This window comes from Myotis lucifugus, unplaced genomic scaffold, assembly GCF_000147115.1.
Source record: "Myotis lucifugus unplaced genomic scaffold, Myoluc2.0 scaffold_131, whole genome shotgun sequence".
NCBI lineage: Eukaryota > Metazoa > Chordata > Mammalia > Chiroptera > Vespertilionidae > Myotis > Myotis lucifugus.
In genome coordinates this window covers 3,174,409-3,199,564 of record NW_005871179.1, presented here as the reverse complement: position 1 = coordinate 3,199,564, position 25,156 = coordinate 3,174,409, and the positions used below count along the sequence as shown (strand labels likewise).

General features: G+C 52.6%; 4 protein-coding genes across 4 annotated transcripts; 3 read left to right on the top strand and 1 right to left on the bottom strand.

Moving 5' to 3' along the window:
• The first annotated feature begins 72 nt into the window (after positions 1-72).
• IQCC (IQ motif containing C) lies at positions 73-2,814 on the top strand. The gene is given in 6 exon segments (XM_006094243.3): positions 73-169; positions 443-586; positions 806-1,055; positions 1,514-1,632; positions 1,752-2,367; positions 2,370-2,814. Coding segments are annotated over 6 exon segments (1,302 nt in total). The 5' UTR covers positions 73-127; the 3' UTR covers positions 2,501-2,814.
• Positions 2,815-2,970: 156 nt separating this feature from the next.
• On the top strand, positions 2,971-8,211 carry DCDC2B (doublecortin domain containing 2B). Its single transcript, XM_006094244.3, has 9 exons — positions 2,971-3,475; positions 4,023-4,074; positions 4,477-4,553; positions 4,806-4,937; positions 5,232-5,378; positions 5,485-5,524; positions 6,427-6,562; positions 7,435-7,529; positions 7,802-8,211. Exons 1-9 carry the CDS (start codon positions 3,225-3,227, stop codon positions 7,895-7,897), a joined length of 1,026 nt encoding a protein of 341 aa, XP_006094306.1. The 5' UTR covers positions 2,971-3,224; the 3' UTR covers positions 7,898-8,211.
• TMEM234 (transmembrane protein 234) lies at positions 8,211-13,162 on the bottom strand. The gene is made up of 5 exons (XM_006094245.3): positions 13,099-13,162; positions 12,635-12,786; positions 11,919-11,985; positions 9,103-9,195; positions 8,211-8,926 (listed from the first exon to the last, which is right to left on the bottom strand). Exons 1-5 carry the CDS (start codon positions 13,160-13,162, stop codon positions 8,832-8,834), a joined length of 471 nt encoding a protein of 156 aa, XP_006094307.1. The 3' UTR covers positions 8,211-8,831.
• Positions 13,092-23,245, top strand: EIF3I (eukaryotic translation initiation factor 3 subunit I). Its single transcript, XM_006094249.3, has 11 exons — positions 13,092-13,235; positions 13,330-13,422; positions 16,442-16,529; positions 16,822-16,887; positions 17,720-17,869; positions 17,952-18,079; positions 21,415-21,525; positions 21,638-21,727; positions 22,046-22,119; positions 22,831-22,923; positions 23,067-23,245. The coding sequence occupies exons 1-11, from the start codon at positions 13,233-13,235 to the stop codon at positions 23,146-23,148; spliced, it is 978 nt and encodes a 325-aa protein (XP_006094311.1). The 5' UTR covers positions 13,092-13,232; the 3' UTR covers positions 23,149-23,245.
• The last annotated feature ends 1,911 nt before the right edge of the window (positions 23,246-25,156 follow it).

The window sequence follows — 25,156 nt, the reverse complement described above, 5'->3', positions numbered from 1 at the left end:
CCCGCCCAGGCCGGAGGGGAAGGTCGTCCTGGAGACGGCGGGGCGGGGCCTCGCTCGCCAGCTCTGGGCGCGGACTAGTGACGCACGACGCAGGCGCCGGCAGCCGCGCGGGGCAGTTGACACCCAGATGGAGTGGGAGCAGTTGGTTCGGAAGGTGGTGGTATTGCAGGTACCGGGCGGTCGGGTGCACATGATGACCCCCATGGGACCTCGGAGATACCGCCCTGAGGAAGGCTGGGACCCAGGGGCCCCCACGCGCTCCCAGCACACGCTCTTGGGGGACCATGGAAACGGTGGGAAGGACCTTAAGACGGGGATCCAGCCCGGAGCCCCAGCGCACAGCGTCACCTCTCCTTTGCCCGTGGCCACGGGGTGACCTCCCCAGGAGAATCCCAGAAGATGCCTCCACTTTTGCAGTGATGAGGCTTTCTCTCCCCACCAGGCCTGCGTCCGGGGTTTCCTGGTCCGACGCCAGTTCCAGAGTCTCCGAGCAGAGTATGAGGCTATTGTACGAGAGATCGAGGGTGATCTGGGCACCCTGCAGTGGACTGAAGGCTGGATTCCCAGGCCCCAGTTCCTCCCACAGGTAGGGCACACCCCAGAAGGAGAAGGGACCTGGGTAGGGGATTCAAAGGAATGGTAGACTCCACCCTTCCTGCTGACAAGCTTTTCTCAATGGAAAAGGCAGCAGCAGACTTACTTCCCCACACCCCAATCCTGAATCTCCCCCCAACTTGTAAGCCTAACAGCACCCAGATACTTAGAGGTTTAGCCCTGGGGCACTCATACCTCTCTGATTTCTCAGAAGGCAAAATCCCATCGGAACTGGAAAGCTGGAGAGAGGGTACCAAAGTCAGAGCAGGAACTATGGAGTTGCTTCCCATGTAAGGAGCCTGAGAGAGAGATGATGCTGAAGAAGTCCGGAGAGAGCTCAGCAAACTCAGAAAGTCTTCACCGCAGAGATGACAGCTCCTGGCTTCGGGATCAGCAAAGCAGGAAAACCAGGAAACCCAGCCAAGAGGAGACTGAAGCTATGCCAAGGATGGAGAACCCAGGTACCTCTCTGCCTAGATCAAGGCAAGCCCCTGACCCTCTGTGGGCCTCAACTTTCCCACCTAAAAAGTGAAAGGCTTTTTTTAAACTATATTTTTTATTGATTTCAGAGAAGAAGGGAGAGGGAGAGAGAGAGAGGAACATCAATGATGAGAGAGAATCACTGATTGGCTGCCTCCTGCACGCCCCCACTGGGGACTGAGTCCACAACCCGGGCATGTGCCCTTGACCGGAATCCAACCCAGGACCCTTCAGTCTGCAGGCCGACACTCTATCCACTGAGCCAAACCGGCTAGGGTGTGAAAGGTTTTTTCTTGATAAGTTGCACCCCATCCTCCTTCCTTTCGCCTAGTTGAGGGCAACTCGTGGGTGGGCAGGAGGAGGGTGCTAGGGTCTAATGCTAGGTCACTGCCCAGTATTTACACCTTAAGGCTTTCTCCCATTCCTTCCTCCTTCACAGAAGCTGCAGGTCCAGGACTGCCCCACAGTCCAACAGAGCTCCAGGAGCTCCAGTACCAGCGCAGCCACTTGGCCATGGAGCTGCTGTGGATACAGCAGGCCATCAATAGCCGTAAGGAGGTAGGCACTAACTTGGAGCCCTTTGTGCACATTTAGGGACAAGGGTGGCAGTGAGGGAGAAGCCTCCTGCCATGCCCTTGCAGGCCTGCCTGGAACAGTGTTTGTTCTCTTCCCAACAGTACCTAATTCTCAAACAAACACTGGGATCCCCAGAGGCAAGGTTAGACCACGGGGGACAGACCTGTGAGAGAGCTGGGTCACAACCAGGCCCCCCACTGGAAGACCAGTACTACAGAGACAGGACAACTGGAGAGCAAGACCATGCAGATGACTCTTGCTGGAGGCTCAGATCACAACATCACAAATCCCCAGAAAGACTGGCCACTACAGATGAAACCACTGCTGGGGCCAAGTACAGGGACCCAAACCGCAGGAGGGCTGGACCACAGCTACCCACACCATCAGATAAGCAGGCCATAGAGAACAGGCTCACCAAAGAGCCACATCCTGGGGAACAGACCTTTGGAGGGACCTGCCTACAGCTGACAAAACCGGAGGACCAGACACCCACAGGCCTCAAACCTAAGGGCCACTGTTCTGGAAAGGCCAGAACACAGCTGCCCACACTCTGTGTGGACCCAAATTTTGAAGATAAGTCTCCCAGAAGGTCAGACCACAAAGAGCCTAATTGCCAAAGAGCTAGGCCACGAGAGCTGGGCCTCTCAGAGGACCGTGTCATCTGGGGTGGGACTTTGGCAGAACATGGTAGCCTGGATCTCTGGAAGACCAAACCACCCAGGGCCAGACCCCCAGTAATAAAAGCTCCAGAGGTAGAGCTTCCAATGAGCCTAGCCCTGAAGGATGGAAAAACCAGAGGAATGGACCGTGGAGATCAAGGCCACTTGAGAAACTGTCTTCTACAGGGTAGATAGCATAGGAGAGAACCACTGGAGGGACAGGCTGTGGGAAACAGGACCAGCAGGCTAGACCCTGGGGGAGCCAGGGCTGATATGAAAGGACAAGGAGACAGGTCCCCGGTACCAGTTCTACCTCCTGCCCCTGGCTCTTGGTGGCCAGTGGGGCCAAGAGAAGCTGGAGCAAAGAGTTGGCACCAGTACAGGGAGAGGAGGCAGAAGGACACTCTTTCATCCTTTATCTGGGCTCAATCCAAATTTCAGGACAGGGGAGTTATCTGGGTAAGTAAAAGGGGAGACCTGATGGAAAATAAAGGTTTTCCTTGGATTCTGAGCCTCATTGCATTCATTTGCTGCCTGTGGTCAGAACTGGCTGGAAGCAGACTAGCCATCCTTGGGAAATAATCCCCAAAGCTGATCCTCCCTGTAAGGTGACAGGGAGATTCTGAGAAGCCCTCCCTCGGCCCAGTATTGGGCCATCTATTTCAGTGTGATCTCTGCCACTGCCTCTCACTGAGCCCCAGCATCTTCCTGTATATAGTGATTACACCCTCTCTGCTCTGGTGAGGCCCCTGCAAGGGCAGATTGAATGAGACCCTGAATGTTGATAGATGTTCCTGCTGAGGCTCTCCCTGCATTCCTGAGTGAGAGGGCAGGCCTCCACCTCTGACTGGCACTGCTCCCAGGCCTGCCTTAGTTGCCTGGCAACAGCTCTGCGTCTCTAGCTGAGAGCACACTATGGCAGCCAAGAGGGTAGTGGTGTACCGGAATGGGGACCCTTTCTTCCCAGGCCGCCAGCTGGTGGTCACTCACCGCCGCTTCCCCACCCTGGAGACCTTCCTCAGGGAGGTAACATCAGCTGTGCAGGCCTCACTGGCTGTGCGTGCCCTATACACTCCTTGTCATGGCCACCCTGTCACTGACCTGGCCGACCTGCAGAACGGAGGGCAGTATGTGGCTGCTGGCTTCGAACGATTCTGCAAGCTCCAGTGAGTAGCTGGGGCTGGTCAAAGAGTGTAGGGAGGGAGGTAACAGCAATAGCACATGTTCAGAACTTACTAGGTATGTGCAGACACTTTAGACATTATAAATGCAGCAACCCTATAAAGGGGTGGTCTTGTCCCCATTCTTTAGAAAGGGGACATCAAGACAATGAAGTTAAGTAACAAATAGTGGAGCCACAGTTCAAGTTGAAGTCTGACACTGATGTTTGTCCATCACAGGACCAGCCTGTGAGAAGGTAAACATTCTCCTGCAGGCTGAGCCCCTTTTACCAAAGGCTCTTCCTCACGAATGAGGAAATTTCTGAGATACAGTAGGATGCTTCATGAACTAGTTTCTCTCAACCTTTAATCTTACGGTTTGTGTCAACCTGACTCAGGACACTAAGGCAGGTTCAAGTGCCAGCGTCTGTTTCTGGACTGAAATGACAGACTGTGCCAGTGGGAAGGGATGGCTGGTGAGCTGGGCCCCAGCCCCCAGCTCTGGCATCTACAGGGCTCCCCAAGATGACCTGTGACCTATCTGTCCTTTCAGCTACTTGCCCCCTGGAGGGAAGGATCTAGGTGGGAAAAGCAGCAGACTACCAGTAAGTCTTCCCACCCCTCCTGGGATTGCCTCCAATTTCATCTGGGAAGCCAGGGGCCCTGGCAAGGGCAGGACCTGCTTGTCTCGTGGCAGCAGTCTCCACGCCTACTCTACTATGCTTCCTGGGTGTGAGATTTCAAGACACGATCCCTTGTTCCCTTCCCAGCCTTTCACTTTATCTCCAGGCTGTGGTCCCCAAAGGAAAGAGAGAGCTTTAAAACACATGGGCAGGGGTGATGAGAATGTGACTTAGGAAGTTAGAAGAACCCTTTGGTGAAGATATGACCAGTACCATCCCTCTTTGCCGCATCTGCCCCAATCTGGTTCCTTTCCCTCACCCTACCTGCCTTGGACTGGCCCACCCTAACCAAAGGCCTCAACTCTCACCTGACTTGGGTTTTAGTGTTGTCCTGTGACTCAGCACCCAGGTGACGGGGCCCTTGGATGGAGGCTGCCTGCAGGTCCCCCCTGCTATATCCAGTAAGTGCTCGTGTCCGGAGCAAGGGCATACATTTCTGTCGCAGTGAGACCGAGAAAATGTGAGTGGGTTTATTCCAGGAGACCATGGTCCCTGGTGGGAATATAAAAAGTCCAACATGCTTGATGGGTGAAAATGGACCAATGCACTGGCTGGTTCTTGAACCATCTTCTGACCCCTGTGCCACCCTTTTTCCTTTCACACATAGGAAGTTCTGGGGACCCTCCCCCTTACCAGGCTGCTCTTTGTCCCAGTGTGTTCAGGAATGGGGACCTGTTAAGTCCTCCATTTGGGCTGAAGCTGTCCCAGGCTGCCAATGAGGACTGGGAAACGGTGTTGAAGCTCCTGACGGAGAAGGCCAAGTTACAGAGTGGGGCTGTGTGCAAGTGAGTATGGGGACTGGAGAAGCCCAAGTCTCCAAAGGGAGCCTCCTTGCTGGTTTCGACTGTCCTTGAGGATGAAAAGGCAAAAGGAAAGCACATTTCCCTAAACGGAATTTCTGTGCCACAGGCAGAGGCCCCTCCAGCCCAGCTCTTGGAGCCAGGGCAGAGCCTAGGTGACTGGCCCTGGTGCCCAGAGGACCAGTAGCCAAAGGATACCCTGGAATAGCTGTACCCACCCCCTCATCATCTGCCAAATATGAAGAGGCATCTTGTCCTCCGCTCACCTCTCTCCCCCAGACTCTGCACCCTGGAGGGCCTCCCGTTGTCAGCAAGGGAGGCTCTGGTGAGTGGCCGTTACTATGTGGCTGTTGGAGAAGATGAATTCAAGGCCCTCCCCTATCTGGAGCTGCTGGTGCCTAACCCCTCCCTGCCCAGGGGCTGCTGGTATGTATGTGTGAGGGGGCGCGGGGGTAGCTGGTTAGAGCAGAGGAAGCCACCCTGACCCCATGTCCTCTTCTGCCTACTACAAGCCTTTCCTTTTTCATTGCAGGCATCCTCGAGACCCAAAGTCTAGGCCCCACAAGCAGGGGGTAGGTGACGTGTGAGGCCAAAGGGAGCGAGGGAAGGAAGGAGAGTGACTGGCTGACTCCTCCTGCAGCTCAGGCTCTGCCCTTACCTCACTGCATCCTCTCAGTAATCGTGTGAAAGAGAGATGATTATTCCCATTTCCCAGAGGAGAGATTGAAGTTCAAAGGAGTGAAGTAATTTGTTCAGGGTGACACAGTAATTGAGTGGTAGGGGCCAGACCAGACCCTGATCGGAAAGTCAGCTCATCCAGGCTCCATGAAGAACTTCAGGACTCTGACTTCCTGGACCTAATGCCTGCTCGCCAGGTTCAGTGCTGACAGAGAGAAGTGGTATATCTGGCACAGCAGAGTCTACAGGAGCTTATCTCCCATGAGCTGAGCCACTGAGCATCCAACGGGGGCTAGGGAGACTCGGCCTGGTTTCGCTGGCCTTCTTTCTTTTTTTAAATATACATATATTTTTATTGATTTGAGAGAGGAAGGGAGAGAGAGAGAGAGAGAGAGAGAGAGAGAGAGAGAGAGAGAGAAACATCAATGATGAGAGAGAATCATTGATCGGCTGCCTCCTGCACACCCCGCACTGGGGATCGAGCTCACAACCCAGGCATGTTCCCTGACCAGGAATCAAACCCAGGCCTCTTCAGTCCACAGGCCGACGCTCTATCCACTGAGCCAAACCAGCTGGGGCTCCCTGGGCTTCTTGAGTGCCAGGCACCAGCTACTCTGTTCTTGGATAAGGCAGCCTGATGGGAAGAGGGAGCAGGGAGGGAGGATGCAGGCTATGAAGATGGACAGCATCTCCTCTCCAAGCTACCACAGGCACCAGGGCATTCAAGCCTGGACTGGGAGTAGAGAAGGTAAGAACCACCGGTGCCTGTGGCCCAAGCACTGTGTTCCCTCTACAGGCCCATGGCCACAGGACACACACAACCCAGCCCTCTCCAAAGAAACCAAGCCAAACTGAGCCATCTGCTTTCTATGCCAGACCCCCACAGGCTACTCAGCCAAGAAGCATGCTCCCCGCGCTCTCATTCCCATCAGGTGAGGGGCCCCTGGACCGAGACTCTTCTCAGCCACCTTCTCACTGGAACAGGGGAGGTCCCTGCTGCTGTGGGGATGGTCCATGGGGGCAGAATGCCCAGGTACAGAGCTAGCCCTGACCTCGGCAGAGCTGTCTCCCATGTGCATATCCAGTCCCTTTGTCTGTCTGTCTCTCTATTAAGCCTCACCTGAGGATTTGTTTTGTTTGTTTGTTTTAATTGATTTGAGAGAGGAAGGGAGAGGGAGAGAGATACATCAATGATGAGAGAGAATCACTGGTGGGCTGCCTCCCGCGTGCCCCACACTGGGGATGGAGCCCACAACCCAGGCATGTGCCCTGACTGGGAATCGAACCGCGACCTCCTGGTTCATAGGTCGATGCTCAACCACTGAGCCATGCCAGCTGGGCTGAAGATTTGTTTTTTATTGATGTTTAGAGAGCAGAAGGGAAAGAGAGAGAAATAAACATTGATATGAGAGAGAAACATCGATTGGTTGCCTCCCGTCCCCAACCAGAGATGGAACCCGTAACCTAAATATGTGCCCTGACCAGGAATCAAACCCACAGCCTTTTGGTTGAATGGATGATGCTCCAACCAATCAAGCTACCCAGCCAGGGCCAGTCCCTTGTCTCTTTACAAGGACTTGGCATATGGAAAGAAGTACATGGAAACTCAAAGAAATGAGTCTTCAGGGGTGGGATTTGGAAAGGACGGGGGTGGGGGCCAAATTCCTGCTTCTGAAGCACCCTGCCATCCTCCGAGGTAATGAGGAGCAAGGCTCAGGGGAGGGGAAGGGGCTGGTAGAGAAGATCAAGGGAAAGAATGTTCAGGGCTCAGCCTGAGCATCAGCCAATGTTGTCCCCTCATCAGGAGTGTATGGGGCTCCCCACCCAAGGAAGGAAACAGAAGGGGCCCAGGAAGTAGCAGATGATACAGACACCCGGACAGAGGAGCCCTTGGATCAGGTGGGCTGGGGCTGGAAGCAGTGTGCTGGGACAGGAGGGGTTCTGAGCTGGATAGAGACGGTCAGCCCTGAGTCCCAGGATCAGTTCTTCCCCCTGTGACTCTGAGCAGATCTCCTAACCTCTCAGAGCCCACTTCCTACCTTGTTAAATGAGAGGCAAGTCCTAATTTCTAAAGTCTCTTCCTTTCCTGGGATTGGGACACTCGGCTGAGGGCTGGACGCTGGACGTGGGATGCTAATGGTCCACTCTGTATGGCTTTCCTCCTCCTCCAGAGGACGGCACAGATAGTGGAAGAGGCCCTGCCCCTGGAAAGCCAGCCTGGAGCTGGGGCAGCTGTCTCCACCTCAGACCCTGCTCCTTCATCTTGAGAGCCACAGCCCCAGCCAGGAACCGGGGACCACCACTCTGCAGCCACATTTTATCCTCAGCCCCAGCAGCCTGTTCTAGAGGAACCAGTGCCTCCCCTGGGCTTGTAGAATATGCTTCAGCCCCCTCAGCCCCTCCCCAGTCTTCCGCTTCTAAACTCACAGCCCCGTCTTCCTTTGCTTGCTGAGCAGAGTAGCCCTGGCCACAGAGGTCATTTCCTCTGGGGTTCTCTGGCCAGAGAAAGGAGTAGCCAACTGAGCTTGGGAGAGACCACAAACTTGGGAGTGGGTCTGTCACAATAAAAGAATACTAACCTTGTCAGTTTACTATAGATTTATTACGGGCTACTACTCGCCAGGCATTACGCCAAATGCTGGTTAGGCAGTGCTGGGGCTCACAGGTGTCTTATCTATTTGAGAGGGGCAGGCATGCAAGGCTAACAGCTTATCTCCCCTACATCTGCCATTCTGGGGCACCTCCCTCCCCTCAGTTCCCCCTACTGGTAGCCAAGGCGTTCTGACTGAGTCCTGGAGGCCTCCTGTTTGCATTTCTGGCTTAAAGACTAGAGCTGGCCCTCGCAGTGTAGCTGGGGCTCTGAAGTCCATTGACCCTGCTGCTATGAGAGTCAGAACAGACCATAGTGACAGTCGCCGGGCTGGGGGCATCATCTGACAGCAGAAAGAGAGCTGCTGGGGCCCACAGGTTGCTGAGGTTGAGTGTGAAGTTTCTTGTGCTAAATCCTAGCCCTTGAACAGCTCTTGAATGTTACAAAACCCTTTCACTCTTGTTCTCTTATTGTGATCCTCGAGGTAGTAATTATCCCCATAAGAGATGAGGAAGCTGAGGCTCAGATGGAAGTGCTAGGTCCACCGCCTGCACCTCATGGCCCACGGGGCTTCCTGGAGAGAGCAGAGCTGAAGGGTGGCGCTGGCCCACTCAAAGGGCAGACGGTTGTCCCTGGGTCTTGCTCACTGAGCTTGTGATGCAGAGTGTAATTCCTGCCGTGGTGAGCACCATGCCTGCAAATGTTCCTGGATAATGGATAGAAATCGAGGGGCTCTAAGCCCAGCCGTGCCATAGGAGCTGGTGCAGGGCAGGGGAAGGTCCTTTCCTCACCCGCCCATGGGAGATGGCTCTGGAAAAGAACTGACACAGGGGTGTCAAGGCCCAAGTAGCTGCTTCCCACACTTACAGTGGCCTGACTTACGTTTTCCACCAATATCTTCTCCCAGGACCTTTCCAACAATCAGTGTGAAGATGATGGACAGGGAGTTACTGATGGGCACAGCTAGAGTTAGATCTGAATGATCAAATTAAAAAAAAATCAGAGATGCAAAAAAAATGTCTTTCTAAGCACAAAGCACTTTCATTTTATCATCAAGACAGGCTTTTTTTTTTTTAAATTGATTTTTAGAGAGAGAGGAAGAGGTAGATGAAACACTGGCCACCTCCTGCACACCCCCTTACTGGATATTGAGTCCACAACCCAGGCATGTGCCCTGACCAGGAATCAAACCAGTGCACAGGATGATGCCCAACCAACTACCAACTGAGCCACACCAGTCAGGGCTAGACAGCTTTTATTAAAAACGTATCTCATGACTCCGTATCTCAGATGAAGTCACAGTAAAGCTCAGGATTCAAACCCAGGTTTCCTGATTCCAAATTTGCTCTCTCAGGATTCCAGCATGAAGACCTGAGCTACAAGGTATGGGACCACCCTGGTTTGCTGATAAGTATGAGATCTCTGCAGACCTCAAGGACATCGGGCCAGACAGGCACCCAAAACTCAAAGGATGCAGCAGAATGACTGCAATAACATCTACCAAACATTCATTCAGCACATATTATGTGCTAGGTGCATTGTGTACATATCTCACTTAATCTTCAAAACAACACTGCAAGAAGAGCATTATCATGTCTTTGCACAGATAAACGAAACAAGGCTCCAAAGGTCACATAGCCCTGGCCAGTTTGGCTCAGTGGATAGAATGTCAGCCGGCAAACTGAAGAGTCACAGGTTCGATTCTGGTCAAGGGCACATGCCTGGGTTGCAGGCTCAATCCCTCACAGAGGGCGTGCAGAAGGCAGCCGATCAATGATTGCCTCTCATCATTGATGTTTCTATCTCTCTATCTCTTTCCCTCTCCCTCTCTGAAATCAATAAAGATATATATTTTTTTTTAAAAAAGGTCATATAAATTGAGGCACATTGAGGATTTAAACCAAAGCTGTCCCTTACTAAACTAATGGATATGAACAACCCAAAACAGCAGGTGAAGCACATTTTGTTTCTGTTTGAGCTCTGGCTCAGGCCTTATGGAGTTAAGGAAGAGAAAAAGACAGGGTTGGACTTTATGTAGAGGTCACCAGAGCTCAGGATCCCTTCCTTCGTTTTGAAGTTCCAAGGAACTGAATTCCAATAAACAAACTGGAAAAAGACTAATGGAGTTAATAACACTGTTAACTTAAAATGTTATTAACTTAAATTTTGTACACTTAAAATTTGCTAAGACAGTAAATCTCATGTTAAGTGTTCTTGTCACTCACTACCAAAACAAAACACTAATGGATAAATCAGAAGCTGAGTTACTTGTTGACAAGATTCACAACTGCCAGGCAGACTGGGATGCTCATGTGGGCTCCTTACAACATTCTTTCCCAGCACTCCCAGGCCTCACCTGCTCCAGGTAGAGGAGGAAAGAACTGTCTTGCTCCTCATCCCCTCCAAGGCCCCACTACAGCACTGTCCATCCAAGAAACTGGCACAACTCCTACCTACTCAGAGCTGCTTCCTTTGGTTGACACACCTTCCACTGGATGCCATGGCTGCTAAGGACTGGTCTGCAACAGTAGATGGGAGAGGGAAGCAACATGGCCAATGGCGCAGCAAGGGCACTGGAGTGAGGCAGACATTGGTTTCCCTATGTAATCTTGGTTAGTCGCACAGACACGCTGAGCCTGTTCCCCACATGTAAAACAGTGATAGCAGGAGAACATCTTACAACAGATGTTATCTTGTAAGATGAAATATGATAATGCATGTAGAGTCCCTGGATAAAGTAGATGCTTAATAGTGATCACTATTCTGATTATTAGAATGGGCGGATGTTAAGGATAGAGGTAGAGTAGATGATGAGAATCAGATCCTAAAGCTGCAATTTGCTCAAAATTTGGTAAATGGCGACGTGCAATCAGCGGGCCAGAGGGTTTAGCATTCTTGGGCCCCGGGGAGTGCCAGAGGCATTCAAACTTTCTTTTAAATGAAGCATTATGAGCCCTGGCCCGTGTGGCTCCGTTGGTTGGGCATTGTCCCACACATCGAAAGGTTGCCGGTTTGATTCCTGGTCAGGGCACATGCCCAGGTTGTGGGCTCAATCCCTGGTAGGGTGTGTGCAGGAAGCAGCTGATCGATGTTTCATTTTCACATCAGTGTTTCTCTCTTTCTCACTCTGCCTCTCTAAAAATAAATGAAAAATATATTTTTAAAATGAAGCTTTATGAGAAGCTCAAAATGTAAAACAGATGCAAGTAGAGTGGCTCTAGCTGAAGCCGAGGTGGCAGGTCTGGAGGTTAGCCTATCCCCTCACCCACGGTTTCTGAGGGGTTCCCCAAAGTTACTTGGGGCCCAAACTCCCCTCAAGTCCCTGGAGGGCCTGGTGAGCCTCGGGGGGAGGTGAAGCTACAACAGGGAGACTTCTCGTAGCAAAGTTCAAAAGCATAAACTTTAGGTAACAAACATATGGCTTCAAATCCTTCTACGCTGACATGCTATGTCGGACAAAGACAGATAAAATAAGTTGCAAAATGAACCCTCCTTTTTCCTCTGCTGCTGCACAAAACTGCCAGGCTTCAAACCAACCTGAGCGCCTGTCAGTGTACTCATAAGCAGCCCACTGTGCCCCTACGGCTCACAGAAGAGGGTGCAAAGAGAAAACCAGAGATGGTGGGCTCACCCCAAGGTGTTGCAGGCACCCTCCCCAAAGTGACTCTAAGCACAGCAGTTCTAAGCCAGAGACCCACCTGTTGATGCCAAGGTGAAGTAGTAGAGAAGGGAGCCACACTGGTTGAGGAAAAAGGGCACCAGGTACTGGAAACAGAAGAAATCCAAAGTCAGTGTGATTGCGTGACTGAGCAGCACTGCCTTCTTTGAGCTTCTAGATAAGCCTTTCCTCGGAGGGAGGAATGCTGTAAGGACCCAGGGAGCACTAAGCCCCCCGAAAACCAACCCCCGGCCCGCAGTGTACTCATAACCAGCCGGCTGTGCCCCTGCAGCTGAGAAGAGGGTGCAAAGAGAAAACCAGAGACAGTGGGCTCGCCTTCACTCATGCAAACAAGCTGTTGCAGGCATCCTCCCCCAAGTGCGGGAGGCAGAGGGAAAGTTCCTGACTGAACCCTGTGCCTCTGCCCTGAGTGCCCTCTCCCTCAGCCCCGCTAGTTCGCATCCTCCCATCCTGCAATTCCCCTGGCTCCAGCCCCTTCCTCTAAACTCAGGCAGCACTCGATCTGCACCTCTCTCGGCCCTCAGCCCTGAGAGGTGGCTGTGTGTCTTCTCTTTTCCACAAACCTAGACTGGCAGTGCTGGGGTCAGAGGAAATCCCCCACGGCCTTCCTTATCCTCCCTCCCCAGGGACAATGTGAACCCCAAGACTTCCCTCTGTTCATCCTCACCCGAGGATATTTTTGACTTTTTTTTTTTTAATATTTTTATTGACTTCAGAGGTCATTCACAGACGCACCTCAATATTGAGGAAGAGGGTCTTCATCTCCTGCAGCAACTGCCGGAGCCAGGTCCGCTCGTGGACGTGCTGCAGGCGGGAGGAGGCCCGCTTCAGCAGCGGCTGGGTGCCGCCCCACAGCGCGGCCACGAGCACCAGAGCCAGCACCTGCCCTGGACGAAGCGGCGAGTGAACCTCTCCCCGCCCCAAACGGCCGCGCGCCGGGCCCAGCCAGCTTCCGGCCCCCCATCCCTAGCTCGCCGCCCCCAAAGCCCCCTCCGCTCCCCGACGCCCCGGGTGCGACGGGCGGGTAGGGCAGACCCGGAAGCCGGGGAGATGGACCCAGGAGCCGGGGTTTGGGGCTGTAGCGGGGGTCTGAGCGGGTGAGGAACGTGGAGAGGGGGACAGGAACTCCGGGGTGAGGGGCTCAGATGGGCGGGGAGTGGGTGTGAGAAGCCCACAAAGGGGATGGGCCACCTACACACCGAGAGACGCCGTCATGGCAACGCCGCACCTTCCACTTCCGGGAATGAAAGGGCGGAGACCCATAAACCGGAAGTGGAGCCAAAGCGTCTTCCGGTCCTAGTCACGTTGCTTTTTTCCTGGTGTCACCGCGGGGATGGTGAGTTCCACGGAGTGGGAGATGCTGCCGTGGGGGGCCGGGGCGGGGGCGAGTGCGGATTCTGGGCGCTGACACCCCCGTCCTGTCCCCACAGAAGCCGATCCTGCTGCAGGGCCATGAGCGGTCCATCACGCAGATTAAGTACAACCGCGAGGGCGACCTCCTCTTCACGGTGGCCAAGGACCCTGTGAGCTGCGTCCCGAGGGCTGGCGGGCGGGACCCTTCTGAGGGGGCCGGGAGGGGCGCGGTCATTTCGCCTGGGTGCTGGGTGGACACGCCAGTTCTGCCGCGAGCGGGGACCCGAAGAGAACCCCGTTCTAAGAAGTAGGGAACGACCAACCCATTCTACCGGGAAAGGTGGGCTAGAACTCAATTGTTGGTGGAAGGAGGAAGCAAAGCAAGAGACCCGTGGTGGAAGGGGCGGGACGAGGAGGCAGTTCGTCCAGGGGCCGGGAGGAGACCCTTCTGGGGAAGAACTGAACTGTGCTGCCAGGATAGGGAAGCCACTTGTAGAGGGGAAGGCGGATCCTTGGGCAGCGAGGGACACATGGGACTTAATGGAGGCGTCCCTGGTCTTATTTCAGTCAGGTCTCTGGGCCCCGGCCTGCCCAGAAGAATGCAAACGGCCCCTCACACGACTGCCTTTTATGAAGTAGTTACTGAAGGCCGGCCCGGAGCAGGCCTGCCCTCAGGCTGGCCTAGACTGTAGGAAAGATTTCACCACACGAGACCAGATGGGTTTGAGAATATGTTTGTTCATGCTGGGGGCAGCGAAGCAAAAGAAGAAATTAGGGTAGAAGAAACGCTCTGCTTTGGCTCTCTAGCTATGTTCCAGGAAAGAAGTGAGCCAAGGCAGGCTGCTGCTCGCTCACTAGAAAGTGGGAGGAAAGGGGGGCCTTGGAGATAGCATCAGGGGGTGAGCCGCTGCCCACTGAGCTCCTGGCTGCAAGTCTCCTGGGGACCCTTAGAAATTAAAAGTTCAGCCGGGCCGTGGTGGCTCAGTGGTTGAGCATCCACTGATGGACCAGGAGGCCTCTGGTTTGATGCCCTGTCGGAGCACATGCCGGGGTTGGGGGCTCTATCCCCAGTGGGGCGTTCAGGAGGCAGCCCATGGATGTTTGTCTCTCGTGATGTTTCTATCTCTCTATCCCTCTCCCTTCCTCTCTCTCTAAAATCAATAACAACATTTTTTAAAAAAAGAAATAAAAAGTTCATGCCCAGGAAGAGACATGGGTGTGCTCCAGAGCAAGCCCCCATTGAGTCTTTGTCCTGAGGGCTTTTTATGTTCTGAGGGTGAGGATCTTAGGGGAGGGTTTCTGTTAGGTTTAATGTAAGGTTTAATCTGAGATGTAAGATTTAATCCGACCAAAGCCAATAAATTGACCAAGACAAGCAGGGTAAGAGCGAAATATCGCGTTTATTGGAAGCTTTCGGGTGAGGTCCCACGGTCTGGGGGTGCAGGCCGGGGGAGTCACACCCGCCTATGCCTGGCAGAGATTTTTTATGCTGCTGTTGGACCAATCAGGTTTATCTGAGGTAGCTTGTGGCGGGTGATTGATGAGCGGGAAGTTGGTGCAGCTGTACCCTGGCCATCTTGAGAAGTCTCCGGTGGTTATTTATTGGCCATCAGCACAACAGGATGCTCTGGTGGGTCCCAGGATGGCAGCTATTGTCCAGCAGGATGTGGCTCGGCAGTTCTGGGTTGTTTTGTCCAACTCAGCTGGTGGGATCAGGAAAGACCCTATTTTCCCAGCCCCAGACCTTACAGTTTCAGTAGAATATTCATCAGCTTTCCAGGTGCATTTTTAATATGCTGATGCATTAAACTGAGTGTAGAGTGGAGTTTTGGGTTATTGTTCTGTTTAACTTTTATCTTACGTCTATCTGGCTTTAATGGGATTTTTGTTACTTGTTCCCCAACCTCCTCTGTCTTTGGGGTTAGCTGGCACAAATGGCATTATTTGGGCCTTTGGTCTCTGTTTCCCCAGGCTATGTGTTTTAAGCTATTGTATGTAATTGAAGCTATGTATTTTCTGGTTGGGGAGGAGAGGTATAAACCATTAGCTCTCAGGTGTCCTTGGTTGGGGAAGATAAGGTCTTGCAATCACAAGCTGGCTGTAAGCTGCCCAAGCTGTTGGGCCTTGTTTAACTTTCTTGTCTCAGTTCCCCCATTCCACTTGCCCAAGAATTTCCTTAGCTTCTTACTATCCTACCCCGGTACCTCCATATGGAGAAAGTGAATAGTAGTGGCTAATCCTGGGGCCTCTGAAGCCAAACAGACTTGATTTGAATCCTAACTCCTGCATCCACTAGCAGTGTGACTTTGAGGATGTCATTTAACCTTTCTAAACTTCAAGTTTCCCTTTACGTAAAATATGGGTACTAGTAGCACCTCCCTGGTGGGGTTGTCTTTAGAATTAAATGAGATCATTCAAGTAAACACTGAAGCACAGAACCTGATGCTAATGAGTGCCTTCTTGAATGTTAGCCACTTTTATTCTAAATTCCTTAGACATCATTTTATTGGAATAGCCTCACAACTATCCTTTGAAGAAGGCATTATTGTCATGGCCATTTTACAGATGGGAAAACTGAAGTTCAGAGAGGAGAAACGCTGTATTTGAGAGAATACAGTGAGATAGTGGCAGAGCAGGGATTGAAACGCAGGCTTCACTACTACCAGCAGCTCCCACTTGGACCGAACACCAAAGCTCCTGTTTTTCTTTTTTTTTAAAATATATTTCTTGATTGATTTCAGAGAGGAAGGGAGAGGGAGAGAGAGATAGAAACACCAATGATGAGAGAGAATCATCGATCGGCTGCCTCCTGCACACTCCTCACTGGTGATCGAGCCCGCAACCCAGGCATGTGCCCTTGGCCGGAATCGAACCCGGGACCCTTCAGTCCCCAGGCTGACGCTCTATCCACTGAGCCAAGCCGGCTAGGGCAAAGCTGTTTTTCTTCGAGGGTTTAGGAGTCTGGGGGAGGGCTGGAAGCCTCCTGACTCCCCTGCCACTTACCTTCCGGGAGGAGGAGAATCCAGGAGTTGATCTTTTTGCCAGCAATCTGCCAGTTCCCAAGAGATGAGCAGGAGAGGGCCGAATCTGACCTGGCTAGAGGCTGCTGAGGGTTCCTGGGGCAAAATAGGAAGCCATCACTCTGCCTGAGTGTGTGCTATCCTGACACATTATCTTTGGCTCCTCCAGATTGTCAATGTGTGGTACTCTGTGAATGGGGAGAGGCTGGGCACCTACACGGGCCATACAGGAGCTGTGTGGTGTGTAGACGCTGACTGTATCCTTGTCTTTGCTCTGAGTTTATGTTCCCAGAGTCTGCCAGCAATAGAGAGGCTATTGACTTGGAGCTGGGAATTTGGGGTACGATTGTGGGTCTCGAGAATAATACCTGCCTCCTATTCCCCGGTCTGTTCATGGTTGGGGGAACATTTAGGACAAGTTCCGTTTCTAGTTGAGAAGGTTAGAGTGCTCTGAGGTAAGAGAGGAAGAAGGGCTCTCTAGAGCTGAACAGGGAAGTGATTCAGTTGGGCTCAGGTGAACTTGGTCATGTTTCTTAACACCTTCTTCAGGGGACACCAAGCATGTCCTCACCGGCTCAGCTGACAACAGCTGTCGTCTCTGGGACTGTGAAACAGGTAAGTCTGGATCATTCACTTTTTTAGCAAATAGTGAGGACCTACAGTGTACTGTTTAAGCAAAAGAGTTCTGGGGGTGTGGGGAGGAATGGAAGGGGAGCAACTGACTGCCTGGAATAGGATGGGAGCAGCTTAGGAAGATTTCCCAAGGCAAATGTCATATGAGCAGACACTTAAAGGATGAGAAAGAGTTCATCACTTTGACACGTGCAGGAATAAAAGCATGGCAAGGGTCATGTCCAAGTAAACTGATCTCGTGGAGTTCCTGCTTCTTGGAGACTGAAATAAGACAGTGGAGCAGATGGGGCAGAGTAGGACCAGAACAGGCCTTGAATGCCAAAGTCAGGAGCTTAGCTTTGTTCTGTAAGACTTGGCATGCTGAGGAGGTCCCTGAGCAGGGAAGAGTGGTCTGGGGTAACTTTTAGCAAGCCCGGGTAGCAGCGGGGAATCTTGGAAGAACTGAGACTAAAGATGGGATGCTATTAAGCTCCTCGGTCTAGTAAGTATTTACTGGGCACCCAGTTCTGTTCCAGTTCGCTGGGCACTGGGGACATGCAGAGAAATTAGGTCTTTGCTGTGGAGGAGCGCATTCAGAGGAGGAGACAGGTGTCTTGCACTCCACTATGAGCAGTGCCTCGTGAGCAGGATGTCTGAGGAGAGACTATGGGGGAAAAGTTGAGACTTGAGCCAAAGCATAGCAGTGAGGAAGAGAAGGATAGTGGGTTAGAGCCATTAGAGCAGGAGAAACAGTGAGAAATGATGATAGGCAGGGGTAGTCTCCTCCCTGTTATGGCAATAGGCAAGGGGTGGCTCAGGCTCTGTCTGTCCCTAGGGAAGCAGCTGGCTCTACTCAAGACCAATTCAGCTGTCCGGACCTGTGGCTTTGACTTTGGAGGCAATATCATCATGTTCTCCACGGACAAGCAGATGGGCTACCAGTGCTTTGTGAGCTTCTTTGACCTGCGGGATCCGAGCCAGATTGGTAAGGACGGGGCCTAGGCTTGGGGTTGAGGTGAAGGGTGCAACTCCAAAGCCCACAGCCTGACATCTGCTGCCCCACACAGACAGCAATGAGCCCTACATGAAGATCCCTTGCAATGACTCCAAGATCACCAGTGCCGTTTGGGGACCCCTAGGGGAGTGCATCATTGCGGGCCATGAGAGTGGAGAGCTCAACCAGTATAGTGCCAAGGTAAGTGGCTGCCTGGGGCCTGTGCCCACCAGAATGATTCCCTGCAAAATGCAGGATTGCACAGTGGTTAAGAACAAGGGTTGGATTTAAATACAGATTTTACCCATTTGAGCTGTGCGATCTTGGGTAAGTTACATAACTTCCCTGAGCCTGTTTATCATAAAATGTTTCAAGGATCTAATAATATTAGGTATTTGAAAAAGTTGTTCCTTAGTTCTCAGGATCTGTTAATAATCATCACAACTAAGTATTTTACTGCTATCTCTGAGTTTCAGGGCCCTGCCCCAGGGGAGACAGACTGGCAAACAGCCAGCACGAGTTAGATTGTGAGTTATGCCACCATAGAGGTCTCAGTCAAAAGCAGAAAACGCCCTCTGTCACAGAGGAGGTGGCAAATGGAACGTCACACAGGAAGAGAAGTACATTCCGGGCAAAAGGAGTAGCAGACACAGAGGCACAGAATGAAGGGAGTGTATGGGTTCTTCAGGAAATGGAGTCTGGTATCACTGGAATGTGGTATTGGGAAGGTGGACAGAGTTTCCTTTATTTTTATTTTTTTTTCAGGGACTAGATTTGAGTATCAGGAATTAGGGCGTGATTTTCCGTTAGAGAGTGGGATATCTTTAAATGGTTAGTGATGATCAGAGTTCCTCTTTAAAAAGCTTTTGCAGGCTACAGTTTGGAGAATGGACCTGAACTAAGCAATAGCCATGAAGATATGGGGTACTCAGTGGTCAAGAGATAGTTAAGGGTGACTGATGAGGATGAAAGGGGTCGGGGGAAGAAAAGATAAAGCCCAGGCTGTCTGAGATTTCTGATTCAGGTACTTCCATTCCTGGTGAATGCTGGAATGTAATGCCATAAAGGTTAGTCAGTCACTCAGCAAGCACTGACTGGTCCACTAGGCACCAGGCCTACCTGCAGGAAGGAAACTGGAACCCAGGTCAAAGGCATAAATGATGCTTGATGCTGGCAAAAGTGGAGCTGATCTGTGCCCCGAGGTAGGCCAGACTGTAACGCTGGTGTATGTTTCCCAAAATGTAGGAGACAGATAGATCCCTACGATGTGCCCAAATTGATGGATGGGACAAAAATATATTCTTCCCTCAGAATAGATAAAAATAATTAAGGAAATGAATATTTTTTGAGGATCTGCTATGTGTGAGGCACAATGCTTAAGGCCTTCCAGTCATCTAACAAATGTTTACAGGACATATGCCAGGCGCCTGTCACAACAAAGTCCACTAAATCATAGTCCCAAGATCCTTACAGTGACCCTGGGCAGCGGGCTTTTAGCACCCTTGTTTTCTAGATAGAGAAATTGAGGCACAGAGAAGTACATTTAAGGATAGACTCAACTCTGCTCTTTGTACTACCACAGTCTAGCAGGTTGTGGGAAGGGAAAACAGATGAAATGGCCCCTTGAGAAGACCTAAGAGAAGGTAGACAGGGCAGTCCTCGTGGACTGTAACCCAGCCCCTGGCAGGGGAGAGGGAGAAGCTGGGGCTCTCTGCCTCGTACTATTTGCCTGATCTCCCAGTCATACCACCTCTCTGAACCTTAGTGTATTCCTTTTAAAATTTCCGTTAAAGTATCCACTTCATAGGATTGTTGTGAGGATTAAATGAAGGAAGATGTTGGTAAGTGCTTGGCACAGTGCCTGGCAATTAGTAGCTGTACAATAACTATGTTGAAAAAAAGGGACAGATGGGAACTGCTCTACCATTATAATGTGACTAGAGGCCTGGTGCACAAAAATTTGTGCACTGGGGGGGGGGGGGGGGTCCCTCAGCCCAGCCTGTGCCCTCTCGCAGTCTGGGACCCCTCGGGAGATAACGACTTGCTGGCTTAGGCCTGCTCCTGGGTGGCAGAGGGCAGGCCCAATCCCTAGGTGCAGCCCCTGGTCGGGCTCAGAGCAGGGCTGATTGGGGGGTTGGGGCACCGCCCCCTGTCACACTCAAGGCAGGGTCGATGGGGAGGTTGCGGCGCCACCCCCTGTCACGCACAGAGCAGGGCCCATCACGGGGGTTGGGGCTCCGTACCCTGTCACGCACAGAGCAGGGCCAATCAGGGGGTTGGGCGCTGCCCCCTGTCATGCACAGAGCAGGGCCCATCAGGGGGGTGGGGAGCTCCCCCTGTCATGCACAGAGCAGGGCCCATCAGGGGGGTGGGGAGCTCCCCCCGTCACTCACAGAGTAGGCCCGATAGGGGAGTTAGGGCACCACCCCCTGTCACGCACAGAGCAGGGCCGATAGGGGGTTGGGGTGCCGCCCTCTATCACCCGCAGAGCAGGGCCGTTCAGGGGGTTGGGGCGCCCCCACTATCACCCGCAGAGCAGGGCCGATCAGGGGGTTGGGGCGCCGCCACTGTCACACTCAGGGCAGGGCCTGTGGGGGGGGGGGGGTTGGGGCGCCGCACCCTGTCACACACAGAGTTGCAGGGCGATCAGGGGGTTTGGGCGCTGCCCCCTGTCACGCTGATCCGGTGCCAGGAGGCCTCGAGGCTCCGCTGATCCCGGTGCTGGGAAGCATATTACCCTTTTACTATATAGGATAGAGGCCTGGGGGCCGGCTTGTTTGCCCTGAAGGGTGTCCTGGATCAGGGTGGGGGTCCCCACTGGGGTGCCTGGCCAGTCTGGGTGAGGGGCTGGGGGCTGCTTTCAGGCTGGCGGTTGTTGACTGAAGCTCCCAACCACTCCTTTTTTTTCTCTTTTTTTTATTTTATTCTGGGCCAGCTTTAACTCTGGCTCTAGCTCTGAGGCTTCTGCTGGTTTGTTTGCGTTCTATAATCGAAACAATGTATAACTCCAGCTCTGAGATCCCGGGGTTTTGTTTAGCTTCTATATTTGTTACAAAGTTTCAAACTGCCAGCTCAGAGGCCGGCAAGGCAGGCGGGGAACGTTGGAGTCCTCCTTCACTGCAGCAAGCAAGCCTCATGTTCGCTTCCAGCTGCCTGGCTGCCGGCCGCCATCTTCGCTGACAGTTAATTTGCATATACTCACTGATTAGCCAATGAAAAGGGTAGCGGTCGTACGCTAATTACCATGTTTCTCTTTTATTAGTGTAGATGATTAGCTAATAGGTCCATGGATTTGTCGCCATAAGCATGTGTTTTCCTAGATGGACTAGCAGTGTTTATGAAACTTGTACACATGGGCCAGGTGAGGATGTAGGCTTGGGCTTGGGAGAGGGAGTAAATGTTGATTCAGGGGTACGAAGGCAGTCCCAACCAAGACCTATGGTCCCCTTGATGGGACAGGAAGCAGTGTAAATCTTGGCTGAGTAATGGGGCTAGTGGGGCTGGGTCTGGTCAGGCTCACTCTTTTTCCTTCCCAGTCTGGAGAGGTGTTGGTGAATGTTAAGGAGCACTCCCGGCAGATCAATGACATCCAGTTATCCAGGGACATGACCATGTTTGTCACTGCATCCAAAGACAACACAGCCAAGGTGAGCCTGGGCAAGGGGTCTGGCAGAGCTCAACTTGCCCAGCTTCCCCCAGGAAGTCTCCTTTTACAGATTCTACCCCCCCCCCCCCCCCCGCCCCCCCTTCTCTCTCCAGCTCTTTGACTCCACAACCCTTGAACATCAGAAGACTTTCCGGACAGAACGTCCCGTCAACTCGGCTGCCCTCTCTCCTAACTATGACCATGTAAGGGAATCCCGTCTACGCTTCCTGCTAAAGCCTCAGAATGCTTCCAGGATCTAGATGTTTGTCTAGCAGTTAAGATAGAATTCTGGGGGGAAATAGTGTCAGGCAAAAAGGTGATTCCCAGAGCATCAACAGGACTGAACAATTGAGATGCCCCAGGGATGGGGAGGGGGTGGCTAAAGTACCAAATCTCTTTGTCCCTGCCCTTAGTATCCTCCCATCTGATGTGGGAGATACTAAGTTTATGGAGTGGGGAGGAAAACAGCAAACGGGCTTGCCTGTCCTTTGGGCCTGTGTAGAATTTCTTCTTCTCTTCAGGTGGTGCTGGGCGGTGGTCAGGAAGCCATGGATGTAACCACCACCTCCACCAGGATTGGCAAGTTCGAGGCCAGGTAAAGGTGGAGGGAGCTCTTCCGCACGGAAATCCCATGGGGTATCCTTCATAATGGACACAAACCGAGTAACAAAGGAGACTGCCCTTATTTCTTTAGTTGTTAGAAAGTGCAGCCAGATTTGTGGCCCTCCTGTGACAAGTGTGTAATGCAGCAGTTAAGAGCATGAACTCTTGGGTTCAGTCTGATGCCCTAGACCAGGGGTCCTCAAACTTTTTAAACAGGGGGCCAGTTCACTGTCCCTCAGACCGTTGGAGGGCCGGACTATAGTTTAAAAAAAAACTATGAACAAATTCCTATGCACACTGCACATATCTTATTTTGAAGTAAAAAAACAAAATGGGAACAAATACAATATTTGTATTTGCATGTGGCCCACTGGCCGTAGTTTGAGGACCCCTGCCCTAGACACATTATTATATTTCTCTGTTCCTAGTTATCCTCTGCTATACAATGGGGACAGTGACAGTATACTTCTCTCATAAAATGATGCAGATTAAATAAGTGAGTTAATGCACTGCCCAGCACATGGTAAGGAAGAGTTAGCTGTGTGGGCCTAATCTTCTCTTAACTTAATGTTGTTCACATTCACTTCTCCTTGTCCTGGTTTCCCCACTTTATGGTTTGTGTTGGGGGTGGTACCTCCAGAGTGTTTTGGAAGGAGATGGAGAGTGAATAAACTGCCCCTTCTCACCACCCTTTTTCCTCCAGGTTCTTCCATTTGGCATTTGAAGAAGAGTTTGGAAGAGTCAAGGGTCACTTTGGACCTATCAACAGTGTTGCCTTCCATCCTGATGGCAAGAGGTAGGGCCAGTGAAGGGAGCTGAGCTCAGCTCGGGCCTGGTCCCTGCCCCACAGGCCCACTCCGTGCCCCTTTCCCAAGCCCTGCCTCACAGGCCTGCCTCCCCAGAGCAGGCATCTGACCAGTCCCGTTTCTCTCTTTCCAGCTACAGCAGTGGTGGTGAAGATGGTTATGTCCGCATCCACTACTTCGACCCACAGTACTTTGAATTTGAGTTTGAAGCTTAAGAAGCTGCGTCTCCATCCTGGCCAGGGAAAAGTTTCTGGTTTAGGGCTCACAGAAAGTTTTGGACTCTGAGAAATAATAAATTAGTTTGGAAATAAATGGATTCTGGTCAGATATTTTATGGGGTTTAATAATTTTCCCTTCTCAGTGTGACACCCCAGTGAGCTGCTATCCAGGCAAGGAGACCTTAATTATTTGGACCTCCCTACACTTTCTTTGGACACTTCAAACCTGGAAGTTCAGTATTATGAGCTAGGCTGGTTGCAGGCACCTTCATCCAAGGTCCGAAGGTGCTGTGGGCCTGGAGAGGTCTCAGGAACATTGCAGCCACTCTAGGAGATGCCAGCACTTAGGGCTGGGGCTCAGAGGCTGAAACCATTGGCTGAGAGCCTTCTGTCTTCTCATCTGTCACTATTTGCCACGCCTCCCATGCTACCTCTGAAGGCTCAGGTGGGGGGGTCCAGCGCAGAAATAGGCCTGAGGAAGAGAAGGACAAGTAAGGAAGTTAAGCAGTGCCCATCCGGTTTGGCTCAGTGGATAGAGCGTTGGCCTGGGAACCGCAGGGTCCTGGGTTCGATTGCGGTCAAGGGCATGCACCTCAGTTGTAGGCTCCTCCCTGGCCTGATCCCTGGTCAGGGCTCATGCAGGAGGCAACCAATCAATGTATTTCTCTCACATTGATCTTTTTCTCTGTCTTTCCCTATCTCTTCCACTCTAAAAATCAGTGGAAAATATCCTCGGGTGAGGATTTAAAATATATATATAAATATGTATATATGAATAAACAGTTTTGTATTCTGGGTAGGAGAGCAGTGCATCCTCCTCAAAGCACAAAAACTCACTTAGGACCTCCTCTTGATACTACCATCGTCTGGAGACAGGGAATAGATATAGCTGGGCAGGGGGCTGGGCCCTATACTGAGGGGTGTGTGTGTGTGTGTGTGTGTGTGTGTGTGTGTGTGTGTGTGTGTGGAGGTTGTTCCTGGGAGGCAATTTTCAGTGTAATGTAAAGCAGTCCTTTTTCTTTCCAGGAGATGGGACCTCCAGGGAGTCATGAACTCTCAGTGGGAGGGTGCAAGTGGGGATGCCTATCTGGCGGCATGGCTACCAGGAAAGGCTTAACATCCTCAAGGTTTCTGTAAGATACCTCTTTCCCTTTCAACCAGGAAGAGGCTTGCAGGAAGATACCTCTTTCCCTTTTCAACCAGGAAGAGGCTTGCAGGAGAGCCTAGGAAGCCCCTTACCTCTCCAGGGGCCAGTGCAGCCGTTTCCAGCCAGGGTGGGTGGCCTTGGATTTAGTGCCGCCGCCAGTCCTGGGGGCCTGTTTGGTGGTCTAGGCCGAGCAAGTATCCACGATGATGCCCTGGGCCCCAGGTCGAGCCCCAGCCAGCACAGCTCGCAACAGCTCCTCAGCGCAGCGCCGCTTCTGGGGCCCGGTCAGGGGCTGGCTGGATCGGATCGTAGCAGCACCTGCAGACAGGGACTGGGCTCCGGGAAGCCGTACCCACCAGCCCTGGCTCACGAACTTCGCTCAGAGCCCCTGGGCGAGTCTACACTGGAGCGGCTCAGAGCGAGCAGGCGCGGGCTGGGGCGCAGGAGCCTGCCGAGCGAATTCGCAAGCCTCGGACCCGGGTCTGAGTTGCTTGTGGTGGGACAGGGAGGGGCCCGATAAGCAGACCTTGTGCAGGTCCTGTGTTGACAAAAGAGGGACTAGGTTCAGAGGCCCGGACGACCAGGGGGCGGGGCCACGGAGCTCAAACCCCGAAACCCGGGAGAGGCGGGGCCGGAGTGGAGGAAGGCTGGGCGGGCGAGGCCAGTTGGAGGCAGGACCCGGCGGGGCCAGAAAAGCCTGGAGCCAGGGCAGCGGCGGGGCAGCGAACTGGCCCGGCCAAAGCAGGAAAGGGCCCAATAGGGACGCGGTTGGTCCTAGTGGCGGAGTCTGGGGCGGGGCGGGGCGCACGGTTCCGCTGGGAGCGTGGTGGTAGCTGAGCCCAGGTTAGCGGCCTCCCG